General features: G+C 37.5%; 1 protein-coding gene and 1 long non-coding RNA gene across 9 annotated transcripts; one reads left to right on the top strand and one right to left on the bottom strand.

Moving 5' to 3' along the window:
• Positions 1-811: 811 nt before the first annotated feature.
• Positions 812-16,156, bottom strand: LOC132132585 (uncharacterized). Its single transcript, XR_009429054.1, has 3 exons — positions 16,066-16,156; positions 2,632-3,124; positions 812-1,006 (listed from the first exon to the last, which is right to left on the bottom strand). It is a non-coding gene; the product is annotated as an uncharacterized LOC132132585 (long non-coding RNA).
• On the top strand, positions 8,593-17,230 carry LOC132132584 (arfaptin-2-like). 8 transcript variants are annotated; one of them, XM_059545011.1, is made up of 8 exons: positions 8,593-8,913; positions 11,324-11,434; positions 13,027-13,083; positions 14,051-14,159; positions 14,851-14,913; positions 16,089-16,204; positions 16,297-16,518; positions 17,054-17,230. In XM_059545011.1, the coding sequence occupies exons 2-8, from the start codon at positions 11,336-11,338 to the stop codon at positions 17,213-17,215; spliced, it is 828 nt and encodes a 275-aa protein (XP_059400994.1). In that variant the 5' UTR covers positions 8,593-8,913; positions 11,324-11,335; the 3' UTR covers positions 17,216-17,230. The 8 variants fall into 8 exon arrangements, with proteins under 8 accessions (XP_059400994.1, XP_059400996.1, XP_059400995.1 ...); XM_059545012.1 differs by having other exon boundaries at positions 8,594-8,913; positions 13,027-13,059; XM_059545014.1 differs by lacking the exon at positions 13,027-13,083 and having other exon boundaries at positions 8,596-8,913.
• The last annotated feature ends 275 nt before the right edge of the window (positions 17,231-17,505 follow it).

Below are 17,505 nucleotides of genomic sequence, written 5' to 3'. Positions count from 1 at the left end.
CTCTAAACAATTTTTATTTTCCTTCTTTCCCGTAAATCGTATCAGACCCCTGCACTGCAAGATAAAGCTGAATGTGCCAGCGCTGGACAAGTTTTTAATGTTTTTGAGCTGAGCAGGGAGGCCCTGACAGTGCTGCTGGATCTTCTGAGAAGTGTATGGCAACGGTGATGAGGTGCCACAATCCAGACCCTGGTGTTTATTTTCTGTCTGCTAGTGGTACGTCATACAGAGTGTTCTCCAGAGTGTTTGACATGTGCCTCGTTCCACTGTCACCGCATTGCCCCCCACTGAGTCACTGAGAAGGTGCTGGCCATTCACCAAAAGATTCACCTCCTGAAGACCCCAGAACACATGGAGGCAGGGCTGGGCTCAAACTGATGTTGTTTTTCTGATGTTAAACCTAAGCTATGTTGTAAATGATTGTAAAAAAAACTTTGATGGAGCCAATGGGTCAGAGGGCTGAGGTGGAGTCCTGGACTCGAAGATTGGAGGCGGAGACAGGGCATCCTCATGCCTAGGCAGAGCTGGTGACAGGGAGGCCCGAGGTGGATCAACACTACAACTGAGAATAAGTTCTTCAAAAAAGTCTATTATATACTCCTCATTTATGTCCTTAAGTTCTTTGTACCAGAGGCCATAAATATCTCAGCTACAATGGTGGGGCTGTGGGCGGGGCTTTCCTCCCAGCCCTCGATCTCCACAGGTACTGCCTCTGCAATCTGTGCTGTTGCCAGCTCACGCACCTGGTCAGACTCTTCACTGGGCTCAGGCTCTGGAGCAATGTATGTTATTAAGCCAGCTGAAAAGTTTCTATATGAATATAAAAATGTTGACAGTATAAAGTACTTGCTCTGGCCCTTGTTTAAAATGACTTTGTTCTGTTGTTGTTGCTGTTGTACAAGGAGGATGTGGCGGTTGTGATTGGATGGCTGACGGATGAAAAAGTGACAGTGATGAGCGCTGCGTTTTTCAGGAGGTGAAGTTGAACATTCTTCAACTGTTGTCACTGAGAAAAAAAATGCAGAGCGTGCAGCGCTTAGCATAAAAAAAATTATATTTTTTTTTAAAACACCTTGTCACGCTCCTGCTGTTTTAAAACACGTGGTGCTCCCATTGAAAAAATATGCTAGCCCCAGGAAAAAAAACACTAGGACAGGCTGCCTTTATTTGTAAGAGTGCATCAAAATCCTTAGTTTTGAATCGATTAGTGGGACGCTGCCATCCGTACACAGATTTGACTCCCAGTTTGGTTACATTTCTGTTTTGATTGAATGTGAAATAGTAAATTGGTGTCAAAAGATATCCTGACATAAACATTCCAAGCTTGCTTTCACTCTTCCTTTTTACACGTGTAACAATTTATTGATGTATCTTATAGGACACACCTGTACTCACAGCTTTAAATCGACTTTTTCTTCCTCTTTCGCATGCTTAATCAAAGTATTATCAGCATAACAGTATAATCAAATAACGCCTACCAGGTGAATTATTTGTTAATTTAGTGTGTGTTGAAGCAAATGAATTACAGATCTCTAATAATAAATGATAGATAAATTAAATCATTTTGGTACTAGATTTATATGGTCAGATATGGTTAAAGGTGATTTATTGGGAACATTTCAATCCCTTGGTCAAAAACAACTCACAGAGAGAAACTCCAATATTATTATTATTATTATATTATATACCTCCACTGAGGAGGGCAAAGTCACATAGAGACTCATGGTGTTTGAAAAGCAGCAAGCATTCAGTGCTTCTAAAATACAACAACCCTGTTACTTGTTTAACTTTGTGGTTTAAATGCCTTTGCAGTGTATTAGTGGCCTTTTGGCAGTAGCAGGCAACCATGCACTGTTCAAAGGGTGAAAGTGGAAACTTCTCAAGCCACCCTCAACAGTCTATATTTGTTCCAGCAGTGAAAATTAAGCCAAAGTAATGAAACTAAGCCAAAGTGATCATTGTGTGTCTCTGAGAAACAAAGAATCAGTGTGTTGGAACAAATAGATTAAGTAAATGATTCAATGACTTACTCAAAAAAGCCATGTGTTTCATTCCTGAATCAATCAGTATGTTGATGAGTCAAGTAAATGATTTAATGATTCACTCATAAAGGGAGTCTTGACACTGCCGTCACCTACTGGCATAACAGTGTAACTTGCTGAAAGATTTACTGAAAAATCACCACAACTAATACACAGTCAAATTCAAACACAGGAAGCTATTTACTATTGTAGTATTTATTAATGTTTTGATTTAGCTTTTATTTTTATATTTTAAGTTTCATTCCAATTTTAGTAAATTTGATATACAGTATGCTTTGAATTTGTATTTTATATATATAAAAAAAATCCATTTAGCTTTATTTTTTTTAGTTCAGTTTAAGTTTCAGAAATTTTAATACTTCAACTTGAACTTTTTTTTTTTTTTAGTTAGTTTCCAGTCCAAATCGACAAATCGAAATTTTCTAAAAGATCTCTAACCTTTTCATCTATATATTTTAGTTTTATCGAAATTGAAAATAATTTAAATATTAGCTCCAGTTAACAATAACAACACTGAATAGCACTATCTGCTCTACAAAAGTAAGTATTTTTTAATTACATTAATGTTTTTAGCATATTTTGTCCAGACCTTTTTTATTTAACTTGGGCCAAAGGAGTTTCAACAACAACCAGCTCTGACATATGAAGACAAACTGGTGCTGTGTGTCTCATGGGAGCTGGTCTGGATCAGTCAGCAGTCTCTGATGTACCATGTCTATGAGGTGCTCTCTGGAGGGTGATTTGAGGCAAGCGCAGTGGGTTGAAAGCAAGGGGCTCCAGCAGCTGCTTCTAGTTGTGCATCTTTGTGCAAATAAATACACACATATGAACATACAAACATGTTCATTCACACACAGCCTTTCCAAATGGCATTTAATTTCTCATGAAAGATATCAAGGTGGGATGTTGGGGTCATCCGTTGAGCTGGGAGTGCAGTTTGGTACTTAATCTCATAAACATGACTCTGGAACCTTCACAAGTGGTGGCAGCATTCCAAAACTGATCCCACGGGCTGCTGTAGCCCTCGCATCCAGGAATCAGTCATCTGTGCTTTGGTCTGTACCCAAGTTAAAAGAACCAAACTGAGGAGAGATCAAGTACATACACAAGATGTGCTGTGTCTTCTTATTGAAGTAGTTCAGCTGGTAACACATGGCGATAGCAACGCCAAGGTCATGAGTTCAATTCCCAAGAACATATATATCTTCACTGCACTGTAAATTGCTTTAGCTAAAATGCAGTGCCTGTGTCAATCTGATAAGAGCTTTGTGCTTGTAATAATAGTACTTTAAAATCACATGTACAAATAATAAGCTATTTATTCACTAATAATCAATGACATGAATTATTTGACAAAAACTTTTTTTTAAATGATTGGCTTAAAAGTTGGTCAAATTTAACCAGAGATAAATCTTTTCATACTGGCATGTATGCTGTCCACCTTGTACAAGACAGTAAAACCCAGAATTAGAACCAGGATCTCCTCGATGACTTTCCAACTGTTTTTCTGAGTTAACTGATGAGAGAGTTAGTCAAAACCAGACTGTATTCAGAGCCAGAGGGTGAACAGTTCAATGCTGAAGCAATGGCTCTATCAGGATCTCATCACAGACCTTATTAGAGACGTTTTTTTGATGAGGGACATGAAAAATTTGGCAGCGTGAGAAGTACAAATCATGCTTTGCTGATGTGTGTTGATGTGTGGCAGCTGTACTGGCCAGATTTCGCCTGTTATGATGTCCATCCGATTGTAAACTACCAAACGTCAAATTCACAAACATGTCACACATTTCAAGATGAATGCAGCTGTTTAAGGTGAATGAGGTTACAGAGAGGTGGTGGCTAGTTTTCTCTCTCACAACTTTCAAAACATAAGCCCCATTCACACTGAGATTTAGGATAGTACACGTGCGTGCGTGTACACCCCAAGCGGCAACCTTCGCTCTCTCTTGTGAAGCCCATACGTAAGTAGTCTCAAGTAGCCAGACCTTCAGACTGAAGGTCTGGAATTCATGGCAGCTTTCATTGGCCAAGGCCCGCCCATGAGGCTGTTTGACCGGCATGTCAAACAACCAATCACAGTTCGTTTCGTTTATCATTACGTTTCGAGGCGTGGAAATGTTACCACAATAATAGAGCGGTGTGTAAAACTCTCTGACGTATTTTCAAGATTCTATGCAGCAAACTTTAAATATTTCACATACTTAAAAAAAATCAAGTGTTTAATTGACCCTGAAAACCGCTCGTCATCACAGTTGTAAACACGATGGCTTTCTTCTTCAGTGAGGGGCTTTGGAGCTTCTGCATAATTAAGGGAGCGGCCGCTTGAGTGACAGATGGATTGCCACTGCTGTCACCGCTGTCGAGCTATGTGGGCATGGTTTCAGCATCCAGCTCCCGCCTTTTTGCCCATTTTCAATTATCCGGCGCTCTGCCTACTTTTGTCTTCAAAAACGCTCTTCGGAAATGTATGAGTGATGTCACGGACATTGCAGCCAGCCTCTAGCAGCCAGTCGATGAATTACAGTTTAAGTCACTTCCTTATGGGCTTCACGAGAGAGAGCGAGAGCTTGCCACTTGGTTCTCACACAACCTGTAAAGGTCGTAATGACACTTGACACCAGGATGTGACGTGTAATTTATTGTAGTCAAAAATGACAGGCATGCACTGATCTATAATATATCAGTGTACGTAGGCACGTTAACTTTCAATAGTGAGGAGCTACCTGATCTCTGCTTCAATACAATTTGCACATATTTTTTCATCGCGAACATTGATCTGCCTTCAAAACACCCGGTAAAAGAGTCGCATGATAGCGGGCGTCATGACACACCATTTACGGTGTCCAGAGAAATCCAGTCCCCCCCATTGGCTCAACAAACTTTTAGTGGGTATTATTTTTAGTGTCTGATTACAATTCCTGCAAAATCGTGTTTTGATTTATGTCAGGGTTATTCAATCTTGCCCTGGAGGGCCAGTGTACTGCAGAGTTTAGCTCCAACCCTGATCAAACCCACCTACCTGTGATTTTCTAATGATCCCAAAGATATTGATTAACAGGCTCAGGCTGTATTTTTACAGATTACATTCTGTATGTTGCTTTTACAAAATTATTTAGCTTGAAAAAAAAAAAAAAACAAGCTACCACAGCTCCGATTAGCCATACAACAAGCTATCGTGACAACTTTTGATCAGGGATTTAAAACAGTATATATTTATAACAGGTATATATTTGAAAACACATATTGAGTTTTTAATAATAAAAAAAATAATAATAATAATAAAAAAATATATAAATATATATATAAATATATATATATATATATATATATATATATATATATATATATATATATATTTATATATTATAATATATAATATATATATATATATATATATATAACATTTTAATTCAGAAGTTGAAAACATGTTTAAGTCTTTGTCTATTTGAATTCTGTATGTTGCTTTTACAAAATTATTTTAGCTTGAAAAAAAAAACAAGCTACCACAGCTCCGATTAGCCATACAACAAGCTATCGCGTTGTTATGTATATATAACATTTTAATTCAGAAGTTAAAAACATGTTTAAGTCTTTATCTATATGAATTGCATTTTTATGATTTGTAATAGACTAAAAGATCCAGAAAAAAGAGCATCACGTCAATGTATTTGGGAAGTTCAGGTCACCAAATAATATCACCTGCACCTGCAAAAATAAAGTAGCTGTTTTACAAAAATATATTACATTTACATATGATTGAGATGGCCATCAATCGCATATTGCATTAATAACCATAAAAAATCCCTTTATGTTTTGGATGGTTGTTTGCTTGATTAAATCAGAAAAAGTTAATATGTAATGCAGAGAACCCCTGCTGAGATACTAAACACCAGGACCCACCACAATGCTGTTAACCTGAGGTTTGGACACAAGAAATAATAGAAGGAGTGGGACAGTGTTTATTTTATTTATATTTTAAATGAAAAGGTCTAAGTGTGTGGAATATTTTTGCATAAATGTTCAAATAATATCATTAACCACCCTGTTTAAATACATATTAATTCTTATAGATTTTTTGAGAGCCACAAAAACAAAATAGTAGTCCTTTAATATTTCAATAGTAAAAATATTTTGTGAATGTTGTGTATTTTCTATGTACGAAAAATAAATCTAAACATCTTTGATATTCAATTCACATTTATATAGCATTTTTTAATCCATAACACATCGTTTAATTGCAGAACATTTATATTGAAATGGATATTGAAATTTTGGCAAGATAACAAAAACATAATTAATACTGATTCAGCAAATCTTAAAATCTCGACTTCAGCAACTGTGAAAACCATTACACTGATTCAGACATCTGCATTTTTTTCAGTATCCATTATTTTCAGGATATGAGCTCCTGATATTTAATGCCTGCAAATCTTATAAATACCAAAAAGATTCTCATCTGATAGAACACATTTTGCAAAACTGAGACGATGACTGTACAGTCATGGCCAAAAGTTTTGAGAATTACATAAATATTAGTTTTCAAAAAGTTTGCTGCTAAACTGCATTTAGATCTTTGTTTCAGTTGTTTCTGTGATGTACTGAAATATAATTACAAGCACTTCATACGTTTCAAAAGCTTTTATCGACAATTACATGACATTTATGCAAAGAGTCAGTATTTGCAGTGTTGGCCCTTCTTTTCCAGGACCTCTGCAATTCGACTGGGCATGCTCGCAATCAACTTCTGGGCCAAATCCTGACTGATAGCAACCCATTCTTTCATAATCACTTCTTGGAGTTTGTCAGAATTAGTGGGTTTTTGTTTGTCCACCCGCCTCTTGAGGATTGACCACAAGTTCTCAATGGGATTAAGATCTGGGGAGTTTCCAGGCCATGGACCCAAAATTTCAACATTCTGGTCCCCGAGCCACTTAGTTATCACTTTTGCCTTATGGCACGGTGCTCCATCGTGCTGGAAAATGCATTGTTCTTCACCAAACTGTTGTTGGATTGTTGGAAGAAGTTGCTGTTGGAGGGTGTTTTGGTACCATTCTTTATTCATGGCTGTGTTTTTGGGCAGAATTGTGAGCAAGCCCACTCCCTTGGATGAGAAGCAACCCCACACATGAATGGTGTCAGGATGCTTTACTGTTGGCATGACACAGGACTGATGGTAGCGCTCACCTTTTCTTCTCCGGACAAGCCTTTTTCCAGATGCCCCAAACAATCGGAAAGGGGCTTCATCTGAGAATATGACTTTGCCCCATTCCTCAACAGTCCATTCACTATACTTTCTGCTGAAGATCAATCTGTCCCTGATGTTTTTTTTTTTTGGAGAGAAGTGGCTTCTTTGCTGCACTTCTTGACACCAGGCCATCTTCCAAAAGTCTTCGCCTCACTGTGCGTGCAGATGCGCTCACACCTGCCTGCTGCCATTCCTGAGCAAGCTCTGCACTGGTGGCACTCTGATCCCGCAGCTGTATCCTCTTTAGGAGATGATCCTGGCGCTTGCTGGACTTTCTTGGACGCCCTGAAGCCTTCTTTACAAGAATTGAACCTCTTTCCTTGAAGTTCTTGATGATCCTATAAATTGTTGATTTAGGTTCAATCTTAGTAGCCACAATATCCTTGCCTGTGAAGCCATTTTTATTCAACGCAATGATGGCTGCACGCATTTCTTTGCAGGTCACCATGGTTAACAATGGAAGAACAATGATTTCAAGCATCACCCTCCTTTTAACATGTCAAGTCTGCCATTCTAACCCAATCAGCCTGACATAATGATCTCCAGCCTTGTGCTCGTCAACATTCTCACCTGAGTTAACAAGACGATTACTGAAATGATCTCAGCAGGTCCTTTAATGACAGCAGTGGAAAGGTTTTTTTGGGATTAAGTTAATTTTCATGGCAAAGAAGGACTATGCAATTCATCTGATCACTATTCATAACATTCTGGAGTATATGCAAATTGGTATTATAAAAACTTAAGCAGCAACTTTTCCAGTTTCCAATATTTATGTAATTCTCAAAACTTTTGGCCACGACTGTACTTTAAAAAATGTCTGAGTCAGTAGGCCTAAGTGAAAGTCTGAACAACAAAGCACTTTCTTGTGGTCTGTTAGTGATATAAAGACGAAATGTGTCATGTTGTTTTTGTCTGCAACTGCAAAAAGATTAGGGTTATTTCACTGACTTGTGTTTTATCAATTCCTTGTGCTACAGGTCATCAGAAGAAATGAGTCAAAAGTCATTGAAATACTTTTTTTCTTGCGCTTTTTCTCTAACTGCCCTGTCTTGTACCGCCACCCTCCGATCAGCTGGACAGTTGCTGGATCTAGTGGCTTTCTTGTGTTATTTCTGTGGTCTTACTGTTGCGGTTTAAAAAAAAAATCTTAAACCTTTAATTTTTAAGTAAATATTTTAATTAACACATAAAGACCGTAATCATTATTATTATTAATTATTATTATTATTGTTGTTGTTGTTGCTGCTGTTGTTTCTAGCACATATCCTACAGTAGCCTTCTGCTGGGACAGGTGCATCGTCTCCTCTCTTCCCTTCTCATCATGGCTTCTTCCTCGCGCTAGCAGCGTGTTTCAGTTACACGTCGACTAAAGGAAGGTCGTCGCCTGTCGTCAGATCCGCAAAGCATTTCGGGCTACTGGAGGCTGATTCGCCCAACAATACAAACAAGCCGCTGGGCATATAGTGGAATCCGCTGCACATGCATTGACATAAATTCACCCTCCATGAATGCATGCTTATTTCCTCACTCTTTTGGAAGTGGCAGTATATAATCGCGAATGAACTGGGATCAAATATCCATCGCGCGCGACAAATAGCTAATCCTAAAATAGGAAATACACAGGTAAGATAAACATTTATGTCTTGAATTATATTTATGTAGTGCTTATTACACTAAACATATGTTGAATTAGCGTTCATGTAGTGTATATGACGACAAAAATTAATATGTGGCTTTAGCTTGGGATCTTGCTGCTCAAGTGTGTGATATTTGTCTTGAGGCATGAAAACGTGTTAGTTTTTTATTATGTTTTTAATTGAAGGCCCTTAGGTGACTTGGACGGAGGCTGTCAGCCTGACATATTATAATAAATTTTGCGTTATGGGAAATAAAATGCATAACTGTTTCACGGCTGAACGAGCCATAATGTGGATGATGTAGTTAATAAACGTTTATCTTTAAACGGAGTAGAAATCTCGTGCTTAAAATGAATTTGTTAGTAAAATGGAATGAAAATAGTCTCCGTTCACCTGTCCCACCTGTTCGCCCAGCAGGTAGTTGCTCTGCAGGATTTAGACGCCACGCATATCAACGATGTGTTCACCACTAGTTTAGACTTCTTAAGTGCACGTTTTACATCACCTCCATGTACTAACACGTTTTTCTTTGAGCTCATAACTGCATTTATATTTTCAAAACGACACGAGCCAATAAAAGAAGGCGGCACTTGTCTTGCCTAATGTTGGTTTCCAACAACAACAATAATAAATAGCCTTGGTGATAAAAGTAATCACCAACAGTTAACAGTTAGATAGAGATACAATTGCTTTGCTCTTTTAGTAGGTTTGTTAGCATGCACGTTTTAAAAAACAATTATTATCCTTTACCCACCACATTATTATCCGCTTAATGAAGGAACATCACCTCAGCCAGCTAGCTCGAGTCATGTTCCTTTCACTGTGGTGGTTGTCATAGATGCAGCCTTGGTTAGATGGTATGCTGCCTCCGCAAATCCAATGGAAAATCACAGGGAAAAAAGCATTGATGCATGTTGTTGTATTATCATAGCTGTCAAATTACAATCCTATCTTTGTAATGATATTGTAGTTATTCTGAAGCCACGTAGAGCAACACAATTACAGTTGAAAAATTTGTCCAGCTACCCATGCATGTTTCCATCAGATGAGCTATACTGGAAGGTTTGCATACTGTATATGACAACAGGTTGCTGAAATATCATCCAAATTGATCCCAGATGTCCTTCTGAATTACAGCATTTCTACATTGGATGTTGGGTGTCATCCTCACTGCATCTTTCTGTAGGTGTTGATACTGACCACCATGCAAAGTATTCATAAGTAAGAGGGAATGTCATTCATATCAAAAGGTAGCTGGTAAATCAAAGGTGATACTGCAAGCCACAAATTGAAACGCTGCTTTCTGGCATAAGGACTTTGCCATAGTTTGGTTCTGCTAAGTAAATGGTGCTTATATTTATGCCTTCAATAAGGTCACATCATCCCACATCCTGTGACCATCTATCCCCTCCATTCCATCATTATAATAAAGAAGCCCTTGCACTTGCTCACCGCCATCACCACTGCTCTCTGAGTGCAAATTTATTAATGCCAGTTTTCCATTCCTGTGGTTTACATTTAAGACCTGTACCATTAGCTTTTATCCTGCCCAAATTTCATGCTCTAGCACTCAGAAGAATTAAATGGCTCTTCTGTGAAGGCAGACTATGATGCCTCCGCTCAGATCAGCCCTCTGAGCACCGAGCCTCCCTCCCTGAGCTCCTGTCTAAGGCTGAAGCTTAGACCAACTTGCATGAGTCACATGATTGTAACATAGCTCCCAGCATTCCTATATTTTCCTCTGCCTATTGGGGAGGTTGAGCTTTATGATAAATAATAATGAAAGCCTGCTTGAGAAGTTGCACACTCATCGTGGTGAAGTTCTGCAGGTGTGGCATTGGGCTCTGAAAGAGTAACCAAAGTAAGTATCGATGAAAAACCCTTACAAGTTTCTAGATATTTTTAAGTAGTTTGAAATGAAAGAAGTCTGAAGTCTACTCCTTGAACTCCATGGCAGTTCCTTTTATGGTAACGACTGGTTTGGGTGCTGTCAGATGATCTGATAAGTGCGTTTGAAAAGAACATTCCTGAGTAAACTCTTTTCAATCTACAGCTTCAGGCATGTGTATTTGGAGTATAGAAGGTCTTGTAGATTTTACAATTAAAGGGATATTTATCCTAAAAGTACACTGTCATCATTTATTCACCATCATGTTTTCCGCAAAAGAATGTGTTGGGTAGAATGACAGCAGACCTTGGTTACCATTCACTTTGACTTTGTGAGCCTGTTATAATATATAACGTTTGTTGTCTGAAGAGAGGTCTGGTCTACATTAACTATCAGCAGTGCTTTTATGAATATATTATTCTGAAATGTCACAAACAACCTTTTGTAATGTATTGAAGAGCTCTGTTTTATTTTCTTATCTTTTTTCTTATCACACTCTCTCTTTCAGTAACACTCCAGTATGGCGGACAGTATGATGAGTAAAGCAGCCACTATGGAGATTCCTTTTAACAGTAATGGGGACTCTAGGAATCTAGCAGAAGATGACAGCCTGGAGCAGGTGAGCGATATGTGGTGATTCAGGTAAATTCAGGTGCGGTTTACCTGAACTCACCGTATTAAGTTTGTTTGCAAAACTGAAGCTGTATCAAATCAATGAAGTTTCAAAGCATCAAAATGTGGATGGCTGTTGTGTGGTTTTCATAGCTAGAGTTAGGTTTTTACAGAGTCTAAAATATAGCTGTCTGCCCAGTTGGTTTAGTTTTGTTGCAGGTTTCACAATATCAGTCATGAGAAAAGATCTTAAGGTAGCAGGTGATGCAAACTTTGCAGTTTATAATTGTTCAGCTTTTTCTTGAGGACTTGAAATCATTACAAATAAGGTTGTCAGGCATGTTAATAAGTAACAGTAATATGCATTAATTTCGTAAAAAATGGCTTGTGGCGATACTTAAGTCTAAGTCTAGTTTGTATCTTGCTTGTCTTTGCCTTTTAAGGAGTAGAAGGCTAATTCAGCCAAGCACAAAGTGTTCAAATCTCCCTATTGTTGAAACCATTGTAAAGAAAATGTAATGTTGTCTCAAGACACACCTCTGTAAGACAACTAATCCATGGCACTGGATCCGGGAGAAGAAGTGTTAGGCAAACAGACAAGCAGTGAGCTATTTGCTAGGACGTTGAATCATTCCTGTAAGGATGTAAAGATTCTTTGTTTTAATTTGTTTTAAAATTTCATTTAAATTTTTCCCCATTCTCATGTTATGTCCTATTTAAAAAGCCCATCCTAAAATAACAGTGGCTGATCTAGAGATGGAAAGTTTACTGATTTGACGATAAATCATGATAAAATTCCCCACGGTTAGTATTTCACATTTTATTTATCATTAAAACCGTTTTCGATAACTGCAATTTGAACCAATCAGGATTTACTAAATACTGTCTAGCATAAAGCAAAGTGTTAATGAACAGTCTCATGTGCGCACAGCGTGCAGAGTAGTTTTGTTTTGTGTGAAAACATGGCGGGAAGCTGGGATGTTTTAAATGAGTGCTAAGGGAATTATATGAATGGAAGAATTGTATAATTGAACCTCTGAAGGTTAAAACTGTCTTCAGAAAAGATTTGATGGCATTTTGTTTTCATCTTCACTCCATGTAATACGTAATAAAGAAGGGTTCTTATCACAATGCTTTGTCCACGGAGCTCTAATTCTGCTGTTCCATCAGCGCCACCTACTGTCAGAGTGTGAATTTACATTTAGATTCAGCCTGTGCAAATTTGCATGGCCTGCTGTAAATTGACCAGTTGATGGAAAAACAAGCTTGCGACCTTCAATGCATAAATAATACATTAAATAATTTATTAATTGAATGTCATTTGGATCTAAACGTACTTGTCTTCCTTTACCAAGACAGAGAAAGAGTGGAATCACTTTTTGTAACTTTGTATTTCTTTTATTGTCAAGCCTGGAAGCCTGCCTTTATTGTATTAATAGGTGCTTATTGGCCCTAAAATATGGATTCCATTGTGTTTGATAGTTTACTTCATCATCTCCGTTTTCATGTCTGATTTTGTTTTACATTGTGCTTCATTTTCGTTCGTTTATCTTTGTTTTTGTCTTTTTGTTGTCATGTTCTTCCCTGATGTCTGTGCAGGCTGCAAAGATTCAGTGGAGCTTAAGAGAGAAGGTAGGGAGTCCCGCAGGCCTCAGGGTGAGGAGGAACACTGGGAAGGGTGGCAGAGTGTGTGTGTACTGTATGCCTGCACGTCTATGTCTTACCACAGATAATGATTTTAGTTCTCCCCATAACCGGGTCACAACGGACAGGATGTTTTTCAAATCACATGCATTATTTTTTGGCTTTTGTAACTCAGTTAAATCAGTTTTTGAGGTAAGATACAACTCCTAATACAGATAGTGTTTGTTTGTTTGTTTGTTTTGAAAAACATCCTGTTTGGTCCTAAAATAGTATTCACTATCACCGATTCAGAATTTTTTTTTTTTACATCAAAGGTCAGGGTTTACGATGATTGCTTTGGAAAGCAATTTAAATAATCATTAGTGATAGATGTAGTCATATACTTGAAAAGTACTTTCTAATTTGACTTTATTACTGCCACATTTTAATGTACAATGATGCATTTAACTAATCTTTCCTAAATATCTTTAGTTAAAGCTGACTTAATATTGTATTTAACACATGAAAAATATATTTTTTAAATAAAGTTCATCACACCATTACATACCATCTGAAGACCCCTGTTTTATTATTATTTATATGTTGTTTATTTGTGAGAGCTCTTTTTCTTTGTCTCAGATGACACTGGTGTTGGTTTTTGAGAGTTTTTAAAGTCACTAATGTGACTTGTTTCAGATAACTTTTTTTTTTTTTTTTTTTTACTACATCAAGGAAACATGGATTTTTTTCAGAGGGTTTGTTTTCACAGGAAATTAAATATGAATGTTTGTACGTTAATCATAGACACGTGATTCATAATAATTCTGGGTCTAGTGTGATTCTAACTCTGAAATGTTCTTTCTAACATTTTATGACACTTGCCAGTGTTTGTAGAATTTAAAGAATTGGCTCATTTTATGAAAAAGAATGCCTAGGTTATAATATTACATTCTTAAGATCTCCTCATCACTTGTTTTTTTATTTTTTTGCATTTCTGTAGGACTTACAGCAGGTCATGGTGTCCGGACCCAACCTTAATGAGACCAGCATCGTATCAGGTGGTTATGGAGGTACAACAGAAGGCATCATTCCGACAAGCTCCATCAAAGGTATTACTCACACAGAATAACATTTCATTATTTTTCACGTTCATCTAACCCCAAGTGCTACTGCGATGTGCAAAACTACATATTTTTTTATTATTATTAAATCAACTGGGCAAAGAAGTCTGTGTATAATTATTCTAGTTTTAGATTCACTTGAACCCAGTCTAAAGTTGTTTAGTTATTAGTGATATTTAAGTTTGGAATGACTTTGAATGACTTTAAGAAGACTTTTGTCTTTCTAAAGTAAATGCATACAAAAATTGTACAGTATGTTTTGCATAATTTCCACTATGGGTTTTCCCACTCAGTTCTTTCCTATGGTGCAATCCAAATGAGCTCTAGGGCCTCCGGCGGCATTGGTCATTATCTGTATAGGTATTCTGTGAGTCATGCTAAATGGCTTTAAAGTTTGATATTAACCAGAGTGAAAAGGCCACAGATCTGAAAAGACAAGTGAGCTTCAGCTTTGTTTTTTGTTGGTTTTAATAAATCTCCTCTACAATGAAAAAGTATGCAAAGTTATCTAGCCAAAATGAACTGCTTTGTTTTTTTTATTTAATTTAGTTCCATGTGGCTAACAAAACTTTTTTTCTGGAGTCTGGACAGAATATGTGATTGTATGTGACCATCCTGGCCCCTTAAATCTATTCACTTCTGATTCAGTGAGGACTTTATCTCTGTTACCCTTTCTCAGGCCCTGCGGTCCGTCTTAACATTGACTTTTTGGGAAACAGACGCATTCCAAATGAAGGGCAAGGTCATTCATGCCTCATTCGTAATCCATCTCCCTTCTTTCTGGTTTTCCACCTTCACATTGGTGCCTTGAATTATAATCTTGAATTATATCCTTTTCAAAACTGTTGTTGTCTTTTCCAAGGGTATGGGATGCTGTACTACAGGAACAAATTTAATTCCCTGGCTTTTGTTTTCTCTCTTAGCAGACTGGACTGGGCTACAGTTCTCTTTCTCTTCTTTCTTGCAGGGTTAAGGTTGCTTTTTTTCAATAGCAGGAATTTTTTTAATGGGAAAACTTTTGTCGTTTTGCTTCAGAAATCAGTTTGAAATTGTAATCTGGCTTTAATCCTGCTGACTTTGCAGAGGAAATATTTAGAAAAATCTGCTGCAGAATGGATGGGTGTGTAATATGTTTGTTAAATCCTTTTATTTATTTTTTTACTTCTAGTCACAGTCTTTTTCTGTGTAAATGAATACTTTACAAAAATAAATTATCAGACATATTGGGGTTAAAAATAACAGTTGTGTGATGTTAAGTAACTGTAAAATGTCTCCTTCTGTTTGTCATGAGGCAGCAGATTTAGCAAAATATCAGTTGTGTGCTTTCCTGTTTTCATTTCATCTCATTACATTATCACCTTCTCTCACTCACCGTCCCTTTTTTCCCCTTTCCCCTCCCTCTGTCCATTACACACTTACATACACTTTACTCATATGGTACAACCCATTGTTTAAAAAAAAAAAAAATTCCCCAATTGCGTAAATAATTTTAAAACTTCTTACATATCCACCACCTACTTCCTGTTCCCCATCATATACCTCTAACATCGTATGCTTACCCTGGCCATGACCACCTCCAGACCTCCGAATTAAGTCTAGGGGTGTTAACATTTCCCCAAGCCAGATTGCTGCCTGCCGGATAGCCCGCCAATCAGAAGACATCCCCTGTATCCCAGGTATTCCAAAGAGCGTCAGATCATTTAAGGGCTCTTTGGTAACACATTCCCCCTACTCAGTAACACACTTTCATTTATTCACTCTCATCTCATCTGCTTTACATATAGCTGATACACCTTCAGAGCTATGATGCAATTATACGAACAATATCAACAAATGATGTGGAAATAATGTGGAAGTACAGACAGTTGTAGAGTGTATGTAATTCAAAACTTACTTTAAGCATTTTGCGTGTATCAGGGTCCAACATGCATCACGCCAGTAGCAATTCCTCCACGACAGCAGAAGAGGCCACAAGAGGCATTGCTGTGGAGAAGTTTGACATCATGAAGAAATGGGGTCTGAACACATACAAGGTTTGTCAATTAACTGTTTTCTAAATAGATGTCAGGTTGTCAACCACTTCTATTTTGAAGCTATTTGTATATGTTATCCTTCTCTCCCTTAGTGCACCAAACAGATGATCTCTGAGAGGTTTGGCCGTGGCTCACGTACTGTGGATTTGGAGCTGGAGGCTCAGATTGAGGTTCTGCGGGAAACCAAACGGAAGTACGAGAATGTGCTGCGTTTAGCGCGAGCGCTAACCAACCACTTTTACAGCATGGTGCAGACCCAGCACGCCCTTGGAGACACTTTTGCCGACCTCAGTCAGAAGTCTCCAGAACTTCGGGTGAGGCAGCATGGCCATCTTCAAATTTATGACTTTTGTTGTGACTACCATGCATAATTCATTAATTGTGGAACTGCTGTAAACATACACATATATTTCATTTCATAGTTCGAACTGTCAGTGTTTACAGTTAACCCTAAATGCTAAAGTTAGGGTTTACTTTAGCATTTGTGTTTTGCTATTTATACACCATTTCAGACAAGAATGTCTAGCATTGCTGGATGGATTGTCTTAAACTACTTAAACTTGAAAGCTGATTGTTATGATGTAGCGCTGTCAGTATCAGTAGAGTGTTATCTATTATAGTATTTAGTAATATTTTGAATTGGCTTTTATTTGTATATTTTCAGTTTTCTATATCCGTTTAAATTTATTTTAGTTTTAATAATTTTAGTACTTCAACTTATTTTATTTCAGTTAGCTGCTAAGGCAATAGTTCTAATTGTATTTTTTTCATCTAATATTTATATTTTAAATTGATTTCAACTTTATTTTTCAATTAAGAGTTTAGGTTTGTGGTATTGTTTATGCGCAGGATGAGTTCGGATACAATGCTGAAACACAGAAGTTGCTGTGCAAGAATGGAGAGACTCTGCTTGGTGCCATCAACTACTTTGTGTCCAGCATCAACACGCTGGTGAACAAAACAATGGAAGACACATTGATGACTATCAAGATATATGAGAATGCCAGGTAAAGCCTACTCCAGCTCTGTAGCCTTTAGTATAATAGCCTTCATTTGTTTTTGTTGTTTTTTTCCAAGGTGCTTGAGGTGTTCCACTTCTGACTGCAAATATGCAAAATTCAAGCACTTTAATTGTGTTCTAGGTTAATTGGCCTGTGATGCTACTGTATGTTTGAGAGTTTTTAATTATACGTTACAGTTGTCTGAGTTGAATATTCCTTCATGTTCAGACGAGATGGTATTAATTGAATGAACTCCGAGTGAAGCACCAACAGGCTTTGACACTGGCTGGTCTTCTTACT

Source organism: Carassius carassius, chromosome 49 (assembly GCF_963082965.1).
Source record: "Carassius carassius chromosome 49, fCarCar2.1, whole genome shotgun sequence".
NCBI lineage: Eukaryota > Metazoa > Chordata > Actinopteri > Cypriniformes > Cyprinidae > Carassius > Carassius carassius.
The sequence above is the reverse complement of the archived record's forward strand: the minus strand, read 5'-3'. Positions and strand labels throughout refer to the sequence as shown.